Source organism: Microcaecilia unicolor, chromosome 1, assembly GCF_901765095.1.
Source record: "Microcaecilia unicolor chromosome 1, aMicUni1.1, whole genome shotgun sequence".
Classification (NCBI taxonomy): domain Eukaryota; kingdom Metazoa; phylum Chordata; class Amphibia; order Gymnophiona; family Siphonopidae; genus Microcaecilia; species Microcaecilia unicolor.
The window spans coordinates 151,349,839-151,368,969 of NC_044031.1; the positions used below are offsets into that span (position 1 = coordinate 151,349,839).

The 19,131-nt window shown below is 41.3% G+C and overlaps 1 protein-coding gene across 1 annotated transcript in view; it reads right to left on the reverse strand.

The window, feature by feature from the left end:
* Positions 1-19,131, reverse strand: part of AGMO (alkylglycerol monooxygenase) — a 441,192-nt gene that overhangs the window by 388,715 nt on the left and 33,346 nt on the right. Inside the window, 1 exon segment of the mRNA XM_030201313.1 lies at positions 4,974-5,125. Within this exon segment, the coding sequence (XP_030057173.1) occupies positions 4,974-5,125 (152 nt within the window).

Sequence of the window (19,131 nt, forward strand, 5' to 3'; positions counted from 1 at the left end):
GGCCTGGGCCCAGGCCCACCTGCCTGAAGTGCACTGCACCCACTAAAACTGCTCCAGGGACCTATATACTGCTGTCATGGAGCTGGGTATGACACTTGAAGCTGGCAAAAAATATTTTAAAAGGTTTTTTTTAGGGTGGGAGGGGATTGGTGACCACTGGGGGAGTAAGGGGAGGTCATCCCCAATTCCCTCTGGTGGTCATCTGGTCAGTTTGGGCACCTTTTTGAGGCTTGGTCGTAAAAACAAATGGACCAAGTAAAGTCGCCCCAAGTGCTCTCAGGGATGCCTTTCTTTTTTCCACTATCGGTCGAGGATGCCCATGTGTTAGGCACGCCCCAATCCAGCCTTCGCTATGCTTCTGACACGCTCCCGTGAACTTTGGTCGTCCCCATGACGGAAAGCAGTTGAGGACACCCAAATTCGGCTTTTGATTATGCCGATTTGGGCGACCCTGGGAGAAGGACGCCCATCTCCTGATTTGTGTCGAAAGATGGGTGCCCTTCTCTTTCAAAAATAAGCCTGTTAGTGGCCTTAGCACATCCTACATGGGTCATTTCCATGCACTAAGGCCATTTTTACCGCAGGATGCCTGAGCGCACCCCACAGTAAGCCCTTTTTTGCTGCAGTAAGCATGTGTTATTGTTTATCGTAGTTCATTAAAAGGACCCCTTAGCCCTCCATTGTCTCAGGTACGAACTTAGACTGTGAACCTTCATGGGTCAGAGACATGTCTATTGTACCTGAATATAATTCACCTTGAACTACTACCGAAAAAGGCAAGAGCTATATCCAAACCCAAGTAGTAACTTCTATTTTCCTTAACCAATATTTAGCCCTGTGTTCCTCCTATAGAAACAACTCTCTTGATTCCAAGATGGTGTCTTAGTGGTTTAAGTTGCTGGATGCTCGCCTATTTTGGACTCTGGTCTAGTGTTCCTGCCCTGAAGGATGGGGAAAAAGAAGGGTGCATCCCGGGCAGCTCCCGTGAAGTCTGGGTTACCACTAACACTTCGCCAGATGACATAGGCAAATTTTTGGGCTCTGGAAGGTCCCTAACCCTCGACATCTTCTGCTGAGCAGTAGCGCAGACAGGGCATCGTTCAGTCCTGAGCGATGGATTGCAACTACCCAACCGGGAAGTGGTACAGCAGTGTCAGAGCAGCGACCCTCCATGAACTGCCAGTGTCTTCCACACCAAGGGTAGAGCCAGTTCTTAGGAAAGTAGAAGGTGCAACTCTGGGACATCCAGAAGAGAGAGGGCTCCACTGGGGAACAAGAGCCTTCAGCTGTGAAGACTCTGGTAAGCCCTGCAACCATAAGCTTAGAGGTATTCTGGGATTCTCTCTGTGATTTGAAGTCTTCTGTGCAGCAACTTTTCATTAAGGAGCATGAAGAAACTAAGATTGTATTTCGAACTGTTTTGGAACTTTCTTAAGGTTAACAAAGAATTATATTTGAGTGGTTATAGAAGAGACTAAAGTCCAAGAGCTTAGTCAAATATCTCAAATACTAATCAGAGATAATTTGTATTTGTACAGGAAAGTGGAGTATATGGACAATCTAGTGAGATGTAATCTGAATTTCCTGAACTTTCCTAGGTCACCTTTAATAGTTCCTGGTGATATGATTAAGTAGTACTGTAAGGAGGTGCTAAAATTAACATCTGAATCTTTACCACCTATTGTTTATGTTTCCTGTTGGCCCTTCAAGGGGCAGAAACATCTGCTGGCCATAAACATCTAGGCCAACCTAGGTTTGATCTTACAGGCTTCTTGGCATATTCTGTGGAAATTGTAACTCAGAGGACCACCATGATTGTCACCTTTGCTCTTGAGATGGACCACAATAATATACTAAGAATTTACTTTAGTAATATTAATGATATGTTTTTTGGGACTAAAGTTTGTATTTTTCCTGCTTTGTCTAGAATTTCTCAGAAAATATGCCAATATTTCTTGGCTCTTCGCCCCAGAACTTTGGTTCTGGGTGCAAATTTTGTTTTGTTTCAGAATAAGTTGTATTTGTTTGTTTGTTTTTTTACCCAAATCAAGTTGTGGAATTTCTTGAAGGTAAAGAAGCAGTTTGTGTTGTGATTTGAATCACTGGGGGTATGCTTTCACTATAACAGTGGGCTTTTATGGGGGAAGGGGATATAAATATTTCCTTTGTGTGGATTATGTGTCTTTAATCTTGGAATCCTTTTTCCTTAATATTGTGGACGAATGTTGTATTGGATATTTTGCCTTTTCTTTTTTTTTTTAAGATTGATTGTTTTGCTTCCTTTTTTGTCATGGACATTTGAAGTGATATAATATAAAAATTTGCATAAAAAAAAAGAAAGTACTCTCTTATTCTACTCACTCTTTAAAGGCCATTCATTGTTTCTCACTTCTGCCTCCAAATTCTTCTACATGTGGAGGGTAATTTTATAAGGGGACACATAATTTTAAGCAGTAAAGCATGTGTCCACTGTGGTGGTATTTTAATCATTTTAATTATGAGCGGATGTGGCCACATATACATATAAATGAACTCTTATAAAACACAAACTGATGCAAAATTAGGTGTTTTGATATGATTGCGTGTGCTTTGCCCAGGGCTGCCAAGAGACAGAGACAGGTCCGGAGCATGGCCACTGCAGCTATCACCCCCACCCCACACTTGGGACACAGCCGCTGCATCTTGCTTACTTGCTCGGGTTGCCCCCATCCCCTACCTTCCCACGTTAGTGTGTCTGCTTCTCCCCCGCCTCCAAGGGGGCCCGATGTTGAGGTCTGTCTCTTTCTTGTTTCTGTTTGCCGGGACCGGGTTATCGTGTTAACGCAATCACACGGGTCCTGGAAGGAGCAGGAGAGAGACGGACCCCAACATTGGGCCGAGGGAATTTTGCCCCCTCCCCCGCCTCCTCCTCCTGGTGGCCCTGACTTTACCAGTAAGTGTGATCAGGATCAGAGTTTGGATGGAGTGAGGGCAGAGCGTTTAAGTATGCACACAGGTTATATAATACTATAATTTATGTGCATACTTGAAATATATTGATGCAGATATGCCCCAGTTGGTGAGGCCCCACCCAGTTTGGGCTCAGGTCCACCCAAAATTCTGGCACCTTTGCTTCGGCTGACAGGGATCCCCAAGCCCCGCCAGGTGGAAGAGGTCCTCTGGCGGCCATAAGAATTCATTCTCCTACTTGTTGTAGCCGATGGCACTGTCCACACATTGCTGCCATGCTGCCCCCAACTCCCGCATGCTCAGCTTTTGCGCATGTGTGAAAACTGAGTGTGTGTGGGAGGGGAAAGGCTGGCACAGAAGCAGCATGTGGACAGTGCCGCTGGCTGCAGCAAGAAGGAAAATGAGCTGTTCTGCTGGAGGACCTCTTCCAGTTGGCAGGGCTTGGGGATCCATGCCAGCTCAGGTATTTATTTGTTGGAGGTTGCAGGAGCAGGGGTAGAAAGCTTGGAGGCTCAGGACCAGTGGCCCACCCACTTAGGGCTCAAGCCCACCCAACAGTAGCACATGTTTAGTGGTAGCTGGTGGGGATCCCAAGCTCTGCCTACTGAAGACTTCCCCCTGATGGTAACAAAAACACTACTCTCCATGATAATGGCACCTGCACATTCTCAGTTTTTAGTGCATGCTTGCTACTGACTGCCAAGGTGGAAAGAAGTGTTATCCCACCAGCTGAGATATTTTTTTTTTGGTGGTGGGGGAGTGGGGAGAACACTTGGTGCCCACCCACTTCTTGCCTAGGCCCACCCAAAATCTGTTGTCTGGTTACGCCCCTGCTCAGGACCACCCAAAATATCATGTCTGGCTCATCTCTGCCACAGAGCTGAGTTGCTTATTTCAGAGAGTTTCAAATCCTCCTAGACAGAAAGAGATTCCCAGGCATTTAGCACAGTCTCTGGCAATTCAGTAGTACAATGCCAGGAGGCTTTTGTCACTCATATGCCCAGTTGCTCAACAAAGTCCTTCTCCTGAAGTTGATCACAGATTGTCTCAGGAAGCATGAGCTGTGTCACAGTGATTCCTCTGCATGCACTGGTGGAAAACAGCAAGGTTTTTGCAGTCCAGAAAACCTAGCACTTTTCAAACACTAAGGTCATCAGAGCAGCTCCCTAGCATTGCAATTTTTTTGCTAAGGAGACAGGACACACAGAGCTCAAATATCATCACTAGATGACTTCAAATTTTTTTAGCATTAGACTAACAGAGATGAACTAAGTCCTTGATCAGTAACTCTGAAACTCTAACTTGGCTGGGCTGGTTTGGTGTGCTGGTTAGTCAGGGCTAACTGGCTAGCTGGTACAGGTAAGGACAGGTTGGGGGTGGGGAGAGGGTGCAAGTTGGGAAAGAACAGTCTGACTGAAAAGAGGTCCAGTTGAATAAATGAAAAAGCAAAACAGGGGACTGGCTGGAAGGACAGACAATGTTAGAAAAAGATACTGATGTGAGCATGATAAGAATATTGCCTTATGGCGTTAACAAACCTATCCTAAACAATAAAACAAACAAAAAAAAAACAAGAAACTTTCCCTCTGTATAGTTTAGCTATGTGTTCAGTTAATAAGCTACTTTTTATAATTTTGCATCACAGTCACTCATTTACTATGATTTTGCATTAAAAGTCACAAAAGTTATTACATGTGAAAAATAGTTCTGTGCAAAGTCAACAGCTAAAGTTTGCTGCCTGATATCACATGCACCATTAGTGATTGCACCATGCCAAAGCAGTTCTTGCACAATTCTGCATACTTCAGTACAAGCCTCCAAACCAGATATTTTGCTACCTCAGATTCCTCCAAGTTCCAAAATATATAGGTTGAACATTTCACTGGTTAATACGATACTTGCTCCAGATGGTGTTTTCTTTAGATTTGATATAAATAGATCTGCAAAATTTCTTCAGTAATTGAAGTGCAGAAAACACACATATACACCTGTACACATACATTAGAAAACTCTGAACATCCTACCATGAGCCATGCGATGAAACCAATAATACCCAAAGTCTACACCAATGAACGTCAACCACCACGTCCAAGGAGAGTCCCATGGCAGCTCAAAGAGTCTGTAGTTATTCCAAACGTAGATGTAACTGGTCAGCTCAATTCCTCTGGTCACAAGCCTGAAATGAAAATCACAACCAACTTTTTTGGTTTTGCTCTTTGCAACTCATGTACAATTATTTTTCTGAGGGAAGAAAAACATACCTTTTCTTTGTTTTCACCTCATAGAAGAACATAATATAGTTGTCATTCTCAAAATATAATTTTTTTCTATAGCTTAATGCATACATAGGAATCAACAAAGTATTATTTTCTTACATGCTTTTGAAAAAAACTGCTTATAATTAGATAAAAGGTTCTCCTATTTTCAGTCAAATTAGTATTGCATCTAATCTGCATATACGTCTAGCTCTTGTGAACGAGGCCAATATTTAAACCCTTAAATAACTAAGCATGTAAATCTATTTTCTATGTTAGGTATTATTAGGAAAGAAATGGAAAACAAAAATGAGGACGTTATAATGCCTTTGTATCGCTTCATGGTGCATGCAGTTCTGGTTAACTCATCTCAAAAAAGACATGGTAGAATTAGAAAAGGTACAAAGAAGGGCGAAGAAAATGATAAAGGGGTGGGACGACTTCCCTATGAGGAAAGGCTAAAGCTTTAATAACTCCTCTTATTGACTTATAAGTGCATTCACTCTGCAGCACCTCAGTACCTTTCCACTCTCATCTCTCCCTACATTCCTCCCCGGGAACTCCATTCACTGGGTAAAACTCTCTTATCTGCACCCTTCTCCTCCACTACTAACTCCAGACTCTGTTCCTTTTATCTTGCTGCACCTTATGCCTGGAATAGACTTCCTGAGCCGGTACATCAAGCTCCATCTCTGGCCGTCTTCAAATCTAAGCTAAAAGCCCTCCTTTTTGATGCTGCTTTTAACTCCTAACCCTTATTCACTTGTTCAGAACCCTTATTTTATCATCCTCACTTTAACCTAAACACCCGAACCCTGCAACTCAACGAAAGTTATACCAGAACAGGACACTTAATTCTTCCTACGCAACTAACTAAGACACTCTGTTATTCATGAACTTTAACGCAATTACTACTCTATATTTTCTGACACCGTAATTGGCGTTCGCCATCACGGTACTATGTAAGCCACATTGAGCCTTCAAATAGGTGGGAAAATGTGGGATAAAAATGCAATAAATAAATAAATAAAGCGGCTAGAGCTCTTCAGCTTGGACAAGAGACGGCTGAGGGGAGATATGAGTGGAATGGAACAGGTACATAACTACATAAGTAATGCCACACTGGGAAAAGACCAAGGGTCCATCGAGCCCAGCATCCTGCCTACGACAGCGGCCAATCCAGGCCAAGGGCGCCTGGCAAGGTAGACATGAATTGACTGTTTACTCTTTCCAAAAATACTAGGACTAGGGTGCATGCAATGAAACTACAAAGTAGTAAATTTAAAACAAAACGGAGAAAATATTTCTTCACTCAACGTGTAATTAAACTCTGGAATTTGTTGCCAGAGAATGTAGTAAAAGCAGATAGCTTAGCAGGGTTTAAAAAGGTTTGGATAGCTTCCTAAAAGAAAAAGCCATAATCCATTATTAAAATGGACTTGGGGAAAATCCACTGCTTATTTCTAGGATAACAAACAAAATACACAGAGTGTATATATGCCAATGCGATAGTCTTAAATACTGTTTGGACTAAAGTAAAGGGGAGTCTCATAAAAGATTTGTCTGTTGATAGTAATATTATTTTCACTCAATAGGTGAATATATTACATATATTCATGTCATAATCATTGACTCCACCTCCACCATCCCTTTTTTATAATAACAAAAAGCAACTTGCTCTGTTCTCTTTGTATTGAATCTCAGTAAATGTGTATTTATCGAAAAGCAATATATTCACCTATTGAGTGAAAATAATATTACTATCAACAGACAAATCTTTTATGAGACTCCCCTTTACTTTAGTCCAAACAGTATTTAAGACTATCGCATTGGCATATATACACTCTGTGTATTTTGTTTGTTATTTTATGAGACAGAGTGACGGTCTCAATTATTTTCTTATTTCTAGGATAAGCAGTATAAAATGTATTGTACTGTTCTGGGATCTTTCCAGGTACTTGTGACCTGGATTGGCCACTGTTGGAACAGGTCTGGGCTTGATGGACCTTCAGTCTGTCCCAGTATTGCAACACTTTTATGTTCTAAGCTGCAGTAAGCACTAACACATGCTTATTGCAGCTTAAAATGGCGTCCTGTGGGACACACTCAGGCATCCTGTGGTAATTTTTCCACGTGTGTGTGCTACCCATGCACTAAAAAATGATTTTATTTGTTAGCGCTGGGAGTGAGTTTGGGGACAGAGAGTAGGCATGTTTTGTGCTAATTGGTTATCACATGGACATTGCTGCGTGCTAACCGATTAGTGTGTGGTTAGTACGTGAGCCCTTACCACCTACATAATAGGTGGTGGTAGGGGCTCACGAACCAATGGCCATGCATTAATGGGAAAATTAGCCATTTTACCAATGCGGAATAAATGTCCTTAGAACATGGGAATGACCTGCGTAAGCATGTGCTAAGGCCACTGTTTACCACAGTTTGGTAAAAGTGCCCCTAAGATTTCAGTTTAAAAGACACTAAGTTTAGAAAGCTTAAAACGTAGGACACTAACAAGCGTAGGGGTCTGTTTACAAAGCAGCGCTAGCGGCTTCCCTGGGACATTGCCAACACAGCCCATTCAAAATGAATAGGCTGTATCGGCACTAGTGCACAGCCAGCTGGACTAGCAGCTTAGTAAAAATCCAGCGATAGTTATCAATGTGAGCTACTGGTTAAGATAGTGTACTTTAACTTGTGATTTTCAACACAGGTCCCATTTTATGCAATGAGACCCAATTACTAATAGCCCAGGTTAAAACTAAAATAAGACTTCTTAATAGTGGATAATTTCCCCCCTGAGTGCGGTAGTTACTAACCTGCATTAGGGGAATAATGTAGGATATTTACCTCTTAACTTGTGTTAAACAGCAAATCATATGTTATTTTACTGTAACAGATATTATGTTACTATGAGGGGCATTTTCGAAAGAAACGTCTAAGTTGGAATTTGGACGTCTTTGTAAAACGTCCAAATTCAGAGGCGGGGAAAAGGTCATTTTCGAAATAGATGGACGTCCATCATTTGTGTTCAAAAATACCATGGACATCCTTGGATTTGGCCATTTTGCGATTTGGACATCTCTGATTTTCAGCGATTTTCGAATACAAAGATGTCCAAGTCTAAAACGTCCAAAGTCAAGCCATTTGGACGTGGGAGGAACCAGCATTTGTAGTAGACTGGTCCCCCTGACATGCCAGGATAGCAATCGGGCACCCTAGGGGGCACTGCAGTGCACTTCATAAAATGCTCCCAGGTACTCAGCTGCCTTACTTTGTGTGCTGAGCCCCCAACCTCCCCCCCCCAAAAAAAAAACCCACTACCCCCAACTGTACACCACTACCATAGCCCTTACAGGTGAAGGGGCACCTATATGTGGGTACAGAGGGTTTCTGGTGGGTTTTGGAGGGCTCGCTGTTTCCTCCACTAGTGTAACAAGTAGGGGGGGGGAGGTATGGGCCTGGGTCCACCTGTCTGAAGTGCACTGCACCTACTACTAAACTACTCCAGGGACCTACATGCGCTGTAATGGAGCTGAGTATGACATCTGAGGCTGGCAAGTAATGTTGTTCATCACAAGTTTGGGGGTTGGGAGGGGGTTAGTGACCACTGGGGGAGTAAGGGGAGGACATCCCCAATTCCTTCCAATGGTCATCTGGTCATTTCAGGTACCTTTTTGTTCGATTTATTCTAGATCTTGTACAAGCTGCCTTGCGAGTAATGTAGTTTACGCTATAATCTGTCCTTGTCAGATGTTATACAAAGGCAGATCAAGCCGTCCAGTGAAGCTACGTCTCACTGAACATAAATCTAGAATAAAAAATCAAGTTACTACAGCTCCATTGGTCCAACACTGGCTGGATCATCAACATTTATTCACTGATATACGATGGCGAATTATAGATCAGATTAAATTAGGGTGGGAAGGAGGGAATGCTAATTAACTATTTGTACTATAATAAAAAGCACCTCCAACGTTCTGAAGCTGACACCTTGGCTTCACTCAAGTCTAAGGTTTGGCAATTAAAATTCAATGCGAAGAAATGCAAAGTGATGCACTTAGGGAGTAGAAATCCATGGGAGACGTATGTGTTAGGCGGGGAGAGTCTGATAGGTACGGATGGGGAGAGGGATCTTGGGGTGATAGTATCTGAGGATTTGAAGGCGACAAAACAGTGTGACAAGGCCCTAGCTAGAAGGTTGTTAGGCTGTATAGAGAGAGGTGTGACCAGCAGAAGAAAGGGGGTGTTGATGCCCCCGTATAAGTCATTGGTGAGGCCCCACCTGGAGTATTGTGTTCAGTTTTGGAGGTCGTATCTTGTTAAGGATGTAAAAAGAATTGAAGCGGTGCAAATAAAAGCTACGAGAATGGTATGGGATTTGCGTTACAAGACATATGAGGAGAGACTTGCAGACCTGAATATGTATACTCTGGAGGAAAGGAGAAACAGGGGTGATATGATACAGACGTTCAAATATTTGAAAGGTATTAATCTGCAAACTAACCTTTTCTGGAGATGCGAAGGCAGTAGAACGAGAGGACATGAAATGAGATTGAAGGGGGGGCAGACTCAAGAAAAATGTCAGGAAGTATTTTTTCACGGAGAGAGTAGTGGATACTTGGAATGCCCTCCCACGGGAGGTGGTGGAAACGAAAACGGTAACGAAATTCAAACATGCGTGGGATAAACATAAAGGAATCCTGCTCAGAAGGAATGAATCCTAAAGAGCTTAGCCGAGATTGGGTGGCAAAGCCGGTGGCGGGAGACGGAGATGGTGCTGGGCAGACTTATACGGTCTGTGCCAGAGCCGGTGGTGGGAGGCGGGACTGGTGGTTTGGAGGCGGGGATAGTGCTGGGCAGACTTATACGGTCTGTGCCAGAACCGGTGGTGGGAGGCGGGGCTGGTGGTTGGGAGGCGGGGATAGTGCTGGGCAGACTTATACGGTCTGTGCCCTGAAAAGGACAGGTACAAATCAAGGTAAGATATACACAAAAAGTAGCACATGTGAGTTTATCTTGTTGGGCAGACTGGATGGACCGTGCAGGTCTTTTTCTGCCATCATCTACTATGTTACTATGTAAGGTTCGTTACCTACATAAAACTGTCACCATCTCTCTCGGCCCCGCCCCCGCAACTCTGATAGGTCCGCCGCCCTCGATGTCAATACGTTTTGATGATCACAATGTCATCACGTTATGACGTCGAGGGCAGCAGACCTATCAGAGGCGTGAGGGCGGGGCCGAGAGAGATGGTTACAGATTTCGGAAGGTATCGAAACTTACTAGCCCTTCCCTTCAATGAAGCCACGGAGTCAGCTTCACAACGTTACAGGTGCGATCGCAGGGTGAACGGGAAGGGAGGAACAGGGGGGGCAACTACCCTGGAACTGGGAGGGAGGAAGACAGGGGGGCCAACGACCCAGGAACAGGATGGATGGATGGGTGGGTGGGAGGGAGGGCCGACCCTGGAACTTGGAAGGGGGGTCGACTCTGGAACTTGGAAGGGGGGACAGGCGGACCATAAAACTGGGAGGTAGGGGGAGAGGGGGGGCAACAACCCAGGAACTGGATGGGTGGACTCTGTAACTTGGAGGGGGGGTGGACTCTGGAACTTGGAAGGGGGGCTAGGTGAACCATGAAACTGAGAGGGAGGGGGAGAGGGTGGTAACGACCCAGGAACTGGATGGGTGGGTGGGAGGGAGGGCAGACTCTGGAACTTGGAGACGGGACGGACTCTGGAACTTGGAGGGGGGGGGGGCGGCCAGACACTGAAACTGGGAGGCAGGGAGGGAGAGGGCCCCTGGCACACAATCTCATTCTCACACACACTCGCACACAGTCTCACTATCTCTGTCACACACACTCACACATTCACTCTTTCTCTATCACACACTCACTCTCACACACATTCTGTAAAACACACACACTTCGAGGAAAACCTTGCTAGCGCCCGTTTCTTTGGTGTCAGAAACGGGCCTTTTTTCCTAGTTAAATTATAAACAAACAAAGATGGATTTTCCAGCTTCATACTCTTCATCCGTCTGGATTCAATGCTGAGATTGACTGGTGGTGTTTATTTTGAGCTGACTGGGAGTCTCCACTCTTAGCTGATTGGCTGTTTTTCTGCCTATCAGGGCTCAGTGTTTTTGAGTCAGCTGTAGTCTATTAAAAGCTAAAGACTGCACTTAGATGCCGCGGCCATTTTGTTTCTAGGCAGGAGTACATGAGACATATGTTTTGGTGAGTGCTCTCTGGAAAGTAATTGAATATCTGATCTTTAATATATGAGGGATCAATGTAATTTTGTTATATTTTATCTGAGACTTTGTTATCTTTTTTTTTTAGAGAACCTCTTCCCTGAGGAAGTTTTTTTATGAAACCTGGCCATGTTGGTGGAGGTTCTCCTGCTACTAGATACTGTTGCCAGCTTATTAAGATAAGTGTTATGCTGTGCTATATTACATTTTTTGTAAAGAACCATAAAATACTGCATAAGATATATGCCAAAAAATCACAAAATCAGGGTGATCTAATGACGATTTGCACCGTAACCATTTTTTTTCAATATGAAGAATGAACAAGATGTTCTAATGGTGTGAGTTGCATTAAGATCTGAGATCCCCCCAAAAATATTCTTATAAAAAATGTCATATTGTTGTAGATTTTGTAGCTGATTTTCCTGCTGCAATATAAATGTTTGGGACAATGTACTTTAGCTATATTTAAGTCCCCACATTTGTACATTTATGCCTGAGCATGTGCCAGCATCGGAAGCTCAGGAAGCTACTGCAAGTTGTTGAGCTGCACAATTCTGAGTGCCACCAGGGAGAAGTGTTCAATTGAGGGGCTTAGGGATCCCCACCAGTACAGGTATTTATACTGTATATTTTTAAAGTTGATTTGGGGGGGTGCAAACTCTGAGAGGGGCAGAGAGGACATTTTGTGCCTACTCACTTTTTCTTTTGGCCCACGCAAAATCTGCCATCTGGCTGTGCTACCGACCATTAAGTTGTACTTTTAATAATTTTTGTTTTTATAGCACTCTAGGTAAATTGATTAGTAAAGTACCTTTATTATTGTAATTATGCCATAGGTCTGATTTGTCATGCTATGCATACCCTTTGCATTGCATAATGTCAATATTTGTTGTTTTTATGTTCAGTTGATTACATTTTACTGTAAACTGCCTTGATATCCTAGGATCATTTGGCATTACAACAAATGTTCAAATAAATAAATAATGTGTAAGTCAGGACTTCTATGTAATGATATTTAGTTTTATTATGAAATGTACTGGCTTTATGCTAAGAAGGAATTCTATTTGAATATAAAACTGCACCATAATTATGTCATTCTTGTATTTACTGATACTGCTGGAATTTCTATTGACATTTTACAAAAAATGCTTACAAGCCCTTAACACCCCTACTTGGCTATCTCTTTGCCAGAAACAGATGCATATTCTTCCCTAGGTGCAATAAACTCCATCTTCCCTACAGACAGTGTATAATTAATTAATTAATACACACCCCTCAGACAAGTGCATTTCACCACAGAATGCCAATTCTGACCTAATCCTGTTGGTCCTTCTTTGCTCATGTCAAGATTTGGTGTCTTCATGCTACTGTTGGTTTTGTCTTCCCCTCTCCTAGTGGCTTGGGCTGTTCCTGCCAATGTTGGTCTTTGCCCTTCTACTCAGTGCCATGAGGTCTTCATTTCACTGTTAATGCTCTTTATGTTTCTAATAATGTCTTGGAATGCTGTTGCCTTGGCGGCTGATGCCTTCCAGCAAGCTTTAAGCATATTTTGTTTCATTAAATATGGATAATTACAAAATTGCTTCCCTCATTGACCATAATGGAACTGAATGAACAAATATATATTATGAGACAAAAAGAAAGGAAGGAAATGAATATTTAAGAGGCCATTTGTAATAGCATACTTGTATATACAGAAAAATACATTTTCCATATTTGTGTCATAGCCAGTAAAATATATATAGAGAGATAAGTATGCAAAGATATACAGATATACATATTTTCCGTTTCATCCCTTATTTTTTTCTATCTACTGTATATTTTTGCTATTATAAATTTATTTGCTATCATTTGTTACAATGAAATAATAGCCAATAAAGATTTCCAAAACAACAACAACTCATTTATGAACTGTCAGTTCTGGCACACAGATACCCTGTACATAGAGGTGGTTCCCTTGTGACTTGCCATAATGTAATCATTAACAAACAAGCTCTTGTCAGCATCTGCCACAATAAATGTGTGAATAATATTTGCACAGCAGATAAATACTCTCTCATAACTGAATGCAGTGGCTTGCTGAGGAGTTTGGCAGAGTAATGATATATAAAGAAGCATGCATGAAAATTAATAGAAAAACAATCTACTTGACAGTGTTGGGAGCCTTGAGCATTGATTAGTCATTTTGTTTGCAGATAAAAAAATAATCTGCTGAGCTGGTACAGTCTGCAGAGTCATTCTCTGCTAACCTTTAGCCTTATATGGACTCCGTGATAAGCAATTTCTGTAATCAGATATTCCAAGTCAAAATCTGAATGTTTTATTGTAGGCATTGGTAGATAGGTGACTGATTTACTTCTTGCACGCACAACTCTCCCTGTCTTTTGTGCAAAAGTTAAAAGTAATAGTGTAGTTCTAAGCTATTATTTGTTTCATATAAAGATTGCTGAATGAATAACACTTGAATAAAAGTTGAAAATTATTATTATTTATTATTATTTGTTACATTTGTACCCCACATTTTCCCACCTATTTGCAGGCTCAATGTGGCTTACATGGTATCGTAAAGGTGTTTGCCAGTCGGTTGAATAACAAATATAAGGTTGAATTGTGGTCGAATGAAGTAGGTGTGTGTCAGGCACCGTGAAGGTTGAAGGGAATGAAGATTGTGTATTGTCCAGTACGATCATTAGTTGTGTTGTGTTGCTGGGTGTAGGGATTTATGTTGATCAGTGGGGTAAGGTTTTTTGAAGAGGTTGGTTTTTAGTGATTTTCTGAAGTTTAGATGGTCATGGATTGTTTTTACAGCTTTTGGGAGTCCATTCCATAGTTGTGCGCATACGTAGGAGAAGCTGGATGCGTAAGTTGTTTTGTATTTAAGTCCTTTGCAATTTGGATAATGTAAATTTAGGTATGATTGTGATCTGATTCTGTTTCTTGTTGGTAGATCTATGAGGTCTGTCATGTATCCTGGAACTATGCAGTAGATAATTTGGTGGACAAAGGTGCAGATTTTGAAGATGATATGATAGAGGTCTATAAAATAATGAGTGTAGTTGAACGGATAGATGTGAAGCGTCTGTTCATGCTTTCTAAAAATACTAGGACTAGGGGGCATGCAATGAACCTACAATGTTGTAAATTTAAAATGAATTGAAGAAAAAAATGTTCTTCACTCAACGTGTAATTAAAGTCTGGCATTCATTGCCAGAGAATATGGTAAAGGCGGTTAGCTTAGCGGACTAGGGTGTTTATGGTTGTGGGTTTGTACTTGTTATGTTGAGATGAGAGGATAAGGCAGTGTGTTCTTTCAGAGTTCATTTTCAATTGCTCAATCACCCAACATTACAATTCATCAAAAGTATGTTTAAAATACACACAATATGCAACCATAGGTGCAATCATACGTTGATGCGAGATGCATGAGCGGTGTTCACTTAACCATGTGTTCAAACTTCTAATGGTTTTCCCTATGTATAGTTTTCTACATGGGCATTATAAGCATATACCACAAAATCAAATCGACAATCTGTTTTCTAAGTTGGAAATATTCTCCATTAAAAGGATTTTCAAACTCTTGACATTATATCATTATATTGCAAACATTTCATGTACCACATTTTTGATGTCATAATTCAGCTGTTTATGTAAAGCTGTTTATGTAAAGCTTGCAGAGGACCCAACAATTAGGTTACAGATTTTGATAAAAGATCTTACTACTCAAGGTTTGGAATCTGTTTTTTTTCAACTTAGAAAGAACATAGATTTTTGAATTTGACACATCCGATAATACCAGTTTATACCTTCTCCCAAAAGTACATAAAAATGAACAACAGCCTCCAGGATATCCAATTTTGTCATCCCAAGGGTCTCTTTTAGAACCGTTGTCATCTTTTCTTGATTATTTTTTGAAAGATAAGATGTTCAATTCGAGATCATATTTAAAGGATACAAAACATTTTTTACAGCTTTTGGCCGGTCCATAGGGTGATGTATTACCATGGACTTCTGAGGCTTTTTCCCTTTATTTCTTTATACAATTATCTATATATGTGATTTGTTTGTAAGAAGTACCTTGGTATCTACATTAATATCCACTTTGGTTTGGGATTTATTTTATTAACCCCCGTCCCCCTTTTACAAAGTCGCTGCTAGCTCGGCTTTGTAAAAGGGGAAGGAGGTTTAAAAACTTAATACAGTACCTCCCTAGTTCAAAGAATTGTCCAAAGTGGTATACAATCAAAATCACATAAAACACCAAATTGTTTATAATCCACTTAAGCTTGATGACTATTTTGCAACAACACCTCTGAAACAGCACATTCTCAGATCTTGTTTCACATAATTGTCAAATCTCCTTAACATCAGGAGATTTTTGCAATAACACCTCTGGAACATATTCTCAGATCGTTTTCACATAATTGTCAAATCTCCTGGTGTTAAGGTTCCATCAGCGCTGATGGAACCTTAACATCAGGAGATTTGACAATTATGTGAAAACGATCTGAGAATATGTTCCAGAGGTGTCATTGCAAAATAGTCATCAAGTTTAACTGGATTATAAACAATTTAGTGAAACATTTTCGACTTGGATGAAAAGCATTGATTTGGAGAAATAACATAGATTATGAAGAAGCTGCCAATAATGGATATGAAAGCACATATCAATTAATGCTTTGCTATTATTTTGCTTGAAGGACTATGTTTTTCTCTATTGTATACTAACGTGAACAGCAGTGCTGAAGGTAATGAATGAGAGATATGAGTGGTATGAGTGAGGTTCGTGTGAGCATTTTAAAGTATACACTATAACTATATATAAATATATATGACGAATAAACTATATTTAATATAATTATTGAAGCACTGGAATATGACTGAGTCGTAGTCATGATAGGTTAACACCAAAAATCTTTCACAAGCACTGCTGATGGAAAATACATTTATGCTGTCTTTGTAATAATCTTCCATGTTTCACAAGCATAGATCACAGATGGCAGGACAATAACTGTATAGAGTTGAATTGTCACCATAGTATCAATTGTTCTTGCCCATATTTTATGCATCCACTAAACTACCAATGCTGTCTTGCCAAGCCTGTAATTGACATTCCTCTTGACACTACTATTACTGGAAATTTTACTTTTTTTTCTTTTTAATATGAAAATATATTTAATTGTATTTTGCAGACTCTATTTCAGTATATTCAAGTCCTTTTCCATTTTCTACCTCTTTCGGTGTGCCCACTTTTTTTTCAGACTTTTGGGTTATTTAATTCCATCAAGTCCCTCTTTAATGTCACTAATAAACGTTCTGAAAAGAACCGATCCTAACCCTGAGCCCTGGAGTATATCGCTGGCTATTCTGTCTTTTCCAATGTGGACTTCACTGACCACCACTCTTTGTGATTTGGTGCTCAATCATTTCCTCACCCAGTTTACAATGTTTTGAACTATTACTATACCATTCTTACAGAAGTCCACATAAGCTACATCTAACAGAGTAGAAGAATAGCCTGATAGAACAGAGGGCTTACAACCAGAGAAACCAAGGTATAAGTTCCACTGCTGCTCCTTGTGGTCTTGGCTAAGTTGCTTAACTACAGAAAAATGGAGAAAAAAAAACCCTACAAAACAAAGAGCCAAATCACACAAGAGGAGTAGGGAAGAACCATGGACTTCCAAAAAAAATTAGGATTCCAAAGTTGAAAATGTATAAAAGTTTATTGGGAGGCCAATAATGTAAGTTTAAAAAGGACTTGACATGGACCCATGTTTTGACAATATACTGCTTACTTCAGGTTTCCAACTCTTAGAATCCAGTTTCATTTGAGCATTATATATGTTCACAGAACCCTGAACTAGCTTTTGTGCCTTTGCGTCGTGGCCTTCATGCTTCTTCTGAGACACTGTCCTGTGGAAGTGAGTTCCTGAGATGCTATTCTGTGTGAGTGGGTTCCTGAGATACTTTACAGTGTGAGTGGGTTCCTGAGATGCTTTCCAGTATGAGTAGGTTTCTGGGACGCTTTCTGTGTGAGTAGGTTTCAGAAATGCTATTCTGTGTGAGCTGGTTCCTGAGATGCTTTTCAGTGTGAGTAGGTTCCTGAAGTGCTATTCTGTGTGAGCTGGTTCCTGAGATGCTTTTCAGTGTGAGTAGGTTTCTGAAGTGCTATTCTGTGTGAGTGGGTTCCTGAGATGTTTTTCAGTGTGAGAGGGTTCAAGAAACACTATTCTGAGATGCTTTCTATGTGAGTAGGTCCCTGAAATGCTATTCTGTGTGAATGGATTCCAGAAACACTATTCTTTGTGAGTGGAATCCTGAGACGCTTTCTGTGTGAGTAGGTTCCTGAAGTGCTATATAGTGTGAATGGGTTCCATAAGTACATAAGCATTGCCATGCTGGGACAGACCAAGGGTCCATCGAGCCCAGCACCCTGTCACCGAGAGCGGCCAAAAGAACAAGCAATTTGTCCCGCCCATCCTAGGAATACTGTATTATTACCTCGTCCATTCAATAACATTCTATGGCTTTTTCCTCCAGGAAGCCATCCAACCCTTTTTTGAAGTCTGCTAAGTTAACCACCTTAATCACCTTTTCAGGCAACGAATTCCAGAGTTTAACTACTTGTTGAGTGAAGAAAAATTTCCTCCGATTCGTTTTAAATTTACCACACTGCAGCTTCACCGCATGCCCCCTTGTCCTAGTATTTTTGGAAAGTGTAGACGCTCCACATCGACCCATTCCATTCCACTCATTATCTTATAGACATCTATCATATCTCCCCTCAGTCGCCTTTTCTCCAGGCTGAAGAGCCACAGCCTCTTCGGCCTATCCTGATAGGGAAGTCGTCCCATCTCCTGTATCATCTTTTTGACCTTTCTTTGCACCTTTTCCAATTCCACTATGTCTTTTTTGAGGTGCAGCGACCAGAATTGAACACAATACTTGAGGTGCAGTCACACCATGGAGTGATACAATGGCAGAATAATATCCTTATTCTTGTTTTAAATCCCTTTCCTAATGATACCCAACATTCTCTTTGTTTTCCTAGCCGCAGCAGCACATTGAGCAGAAGTTTCCAACGTATCATCTACGACGACACCTAGATCCCTTTCTCGGTCCGTGACTCCCAACGCTGAACCTTGTATGAAGCAGTTATAGTTTGGGTTCCTCTTTCCCACATGCATCACTTTGCACTTGTTCACATTAAACATCATCTGCCATTTAGACACCCAGTCTCGTAAGGTCCTCTTGTAGTTTTTCACAATCTTCCTGCGGTTTGACTACTTTGAATAACGTTGTGTCATCGTCAAATTTGATTACCTCACTAGTTACCCCCATTTCTAGGTCATTTATGAATATGTTAAAAAGCAGAGGTCCCAGCACCGATCCCTGAGGGACCCCGCTAACTACCTTTCTCCATTGCGAATATTGACCTTTTAATTCTACTCTCTGTTCCCTATCTTTCAACCAGTTTTTAATCCACAGTAAGATACTACCTCCAATTCCATGTCCCTCTAATTTCCTCTGTAGTCTTTCATAAGGGACCTTATCAAACGCCTTCTGAAAATCTAGATAAACAATATCAACCGCCTCCCTTTGTCCACATGTTTGTTTACCCCTTCAAAGAAATGCAGCAGATTGGTGAGGCAAGACTTCCCTTCACTAAA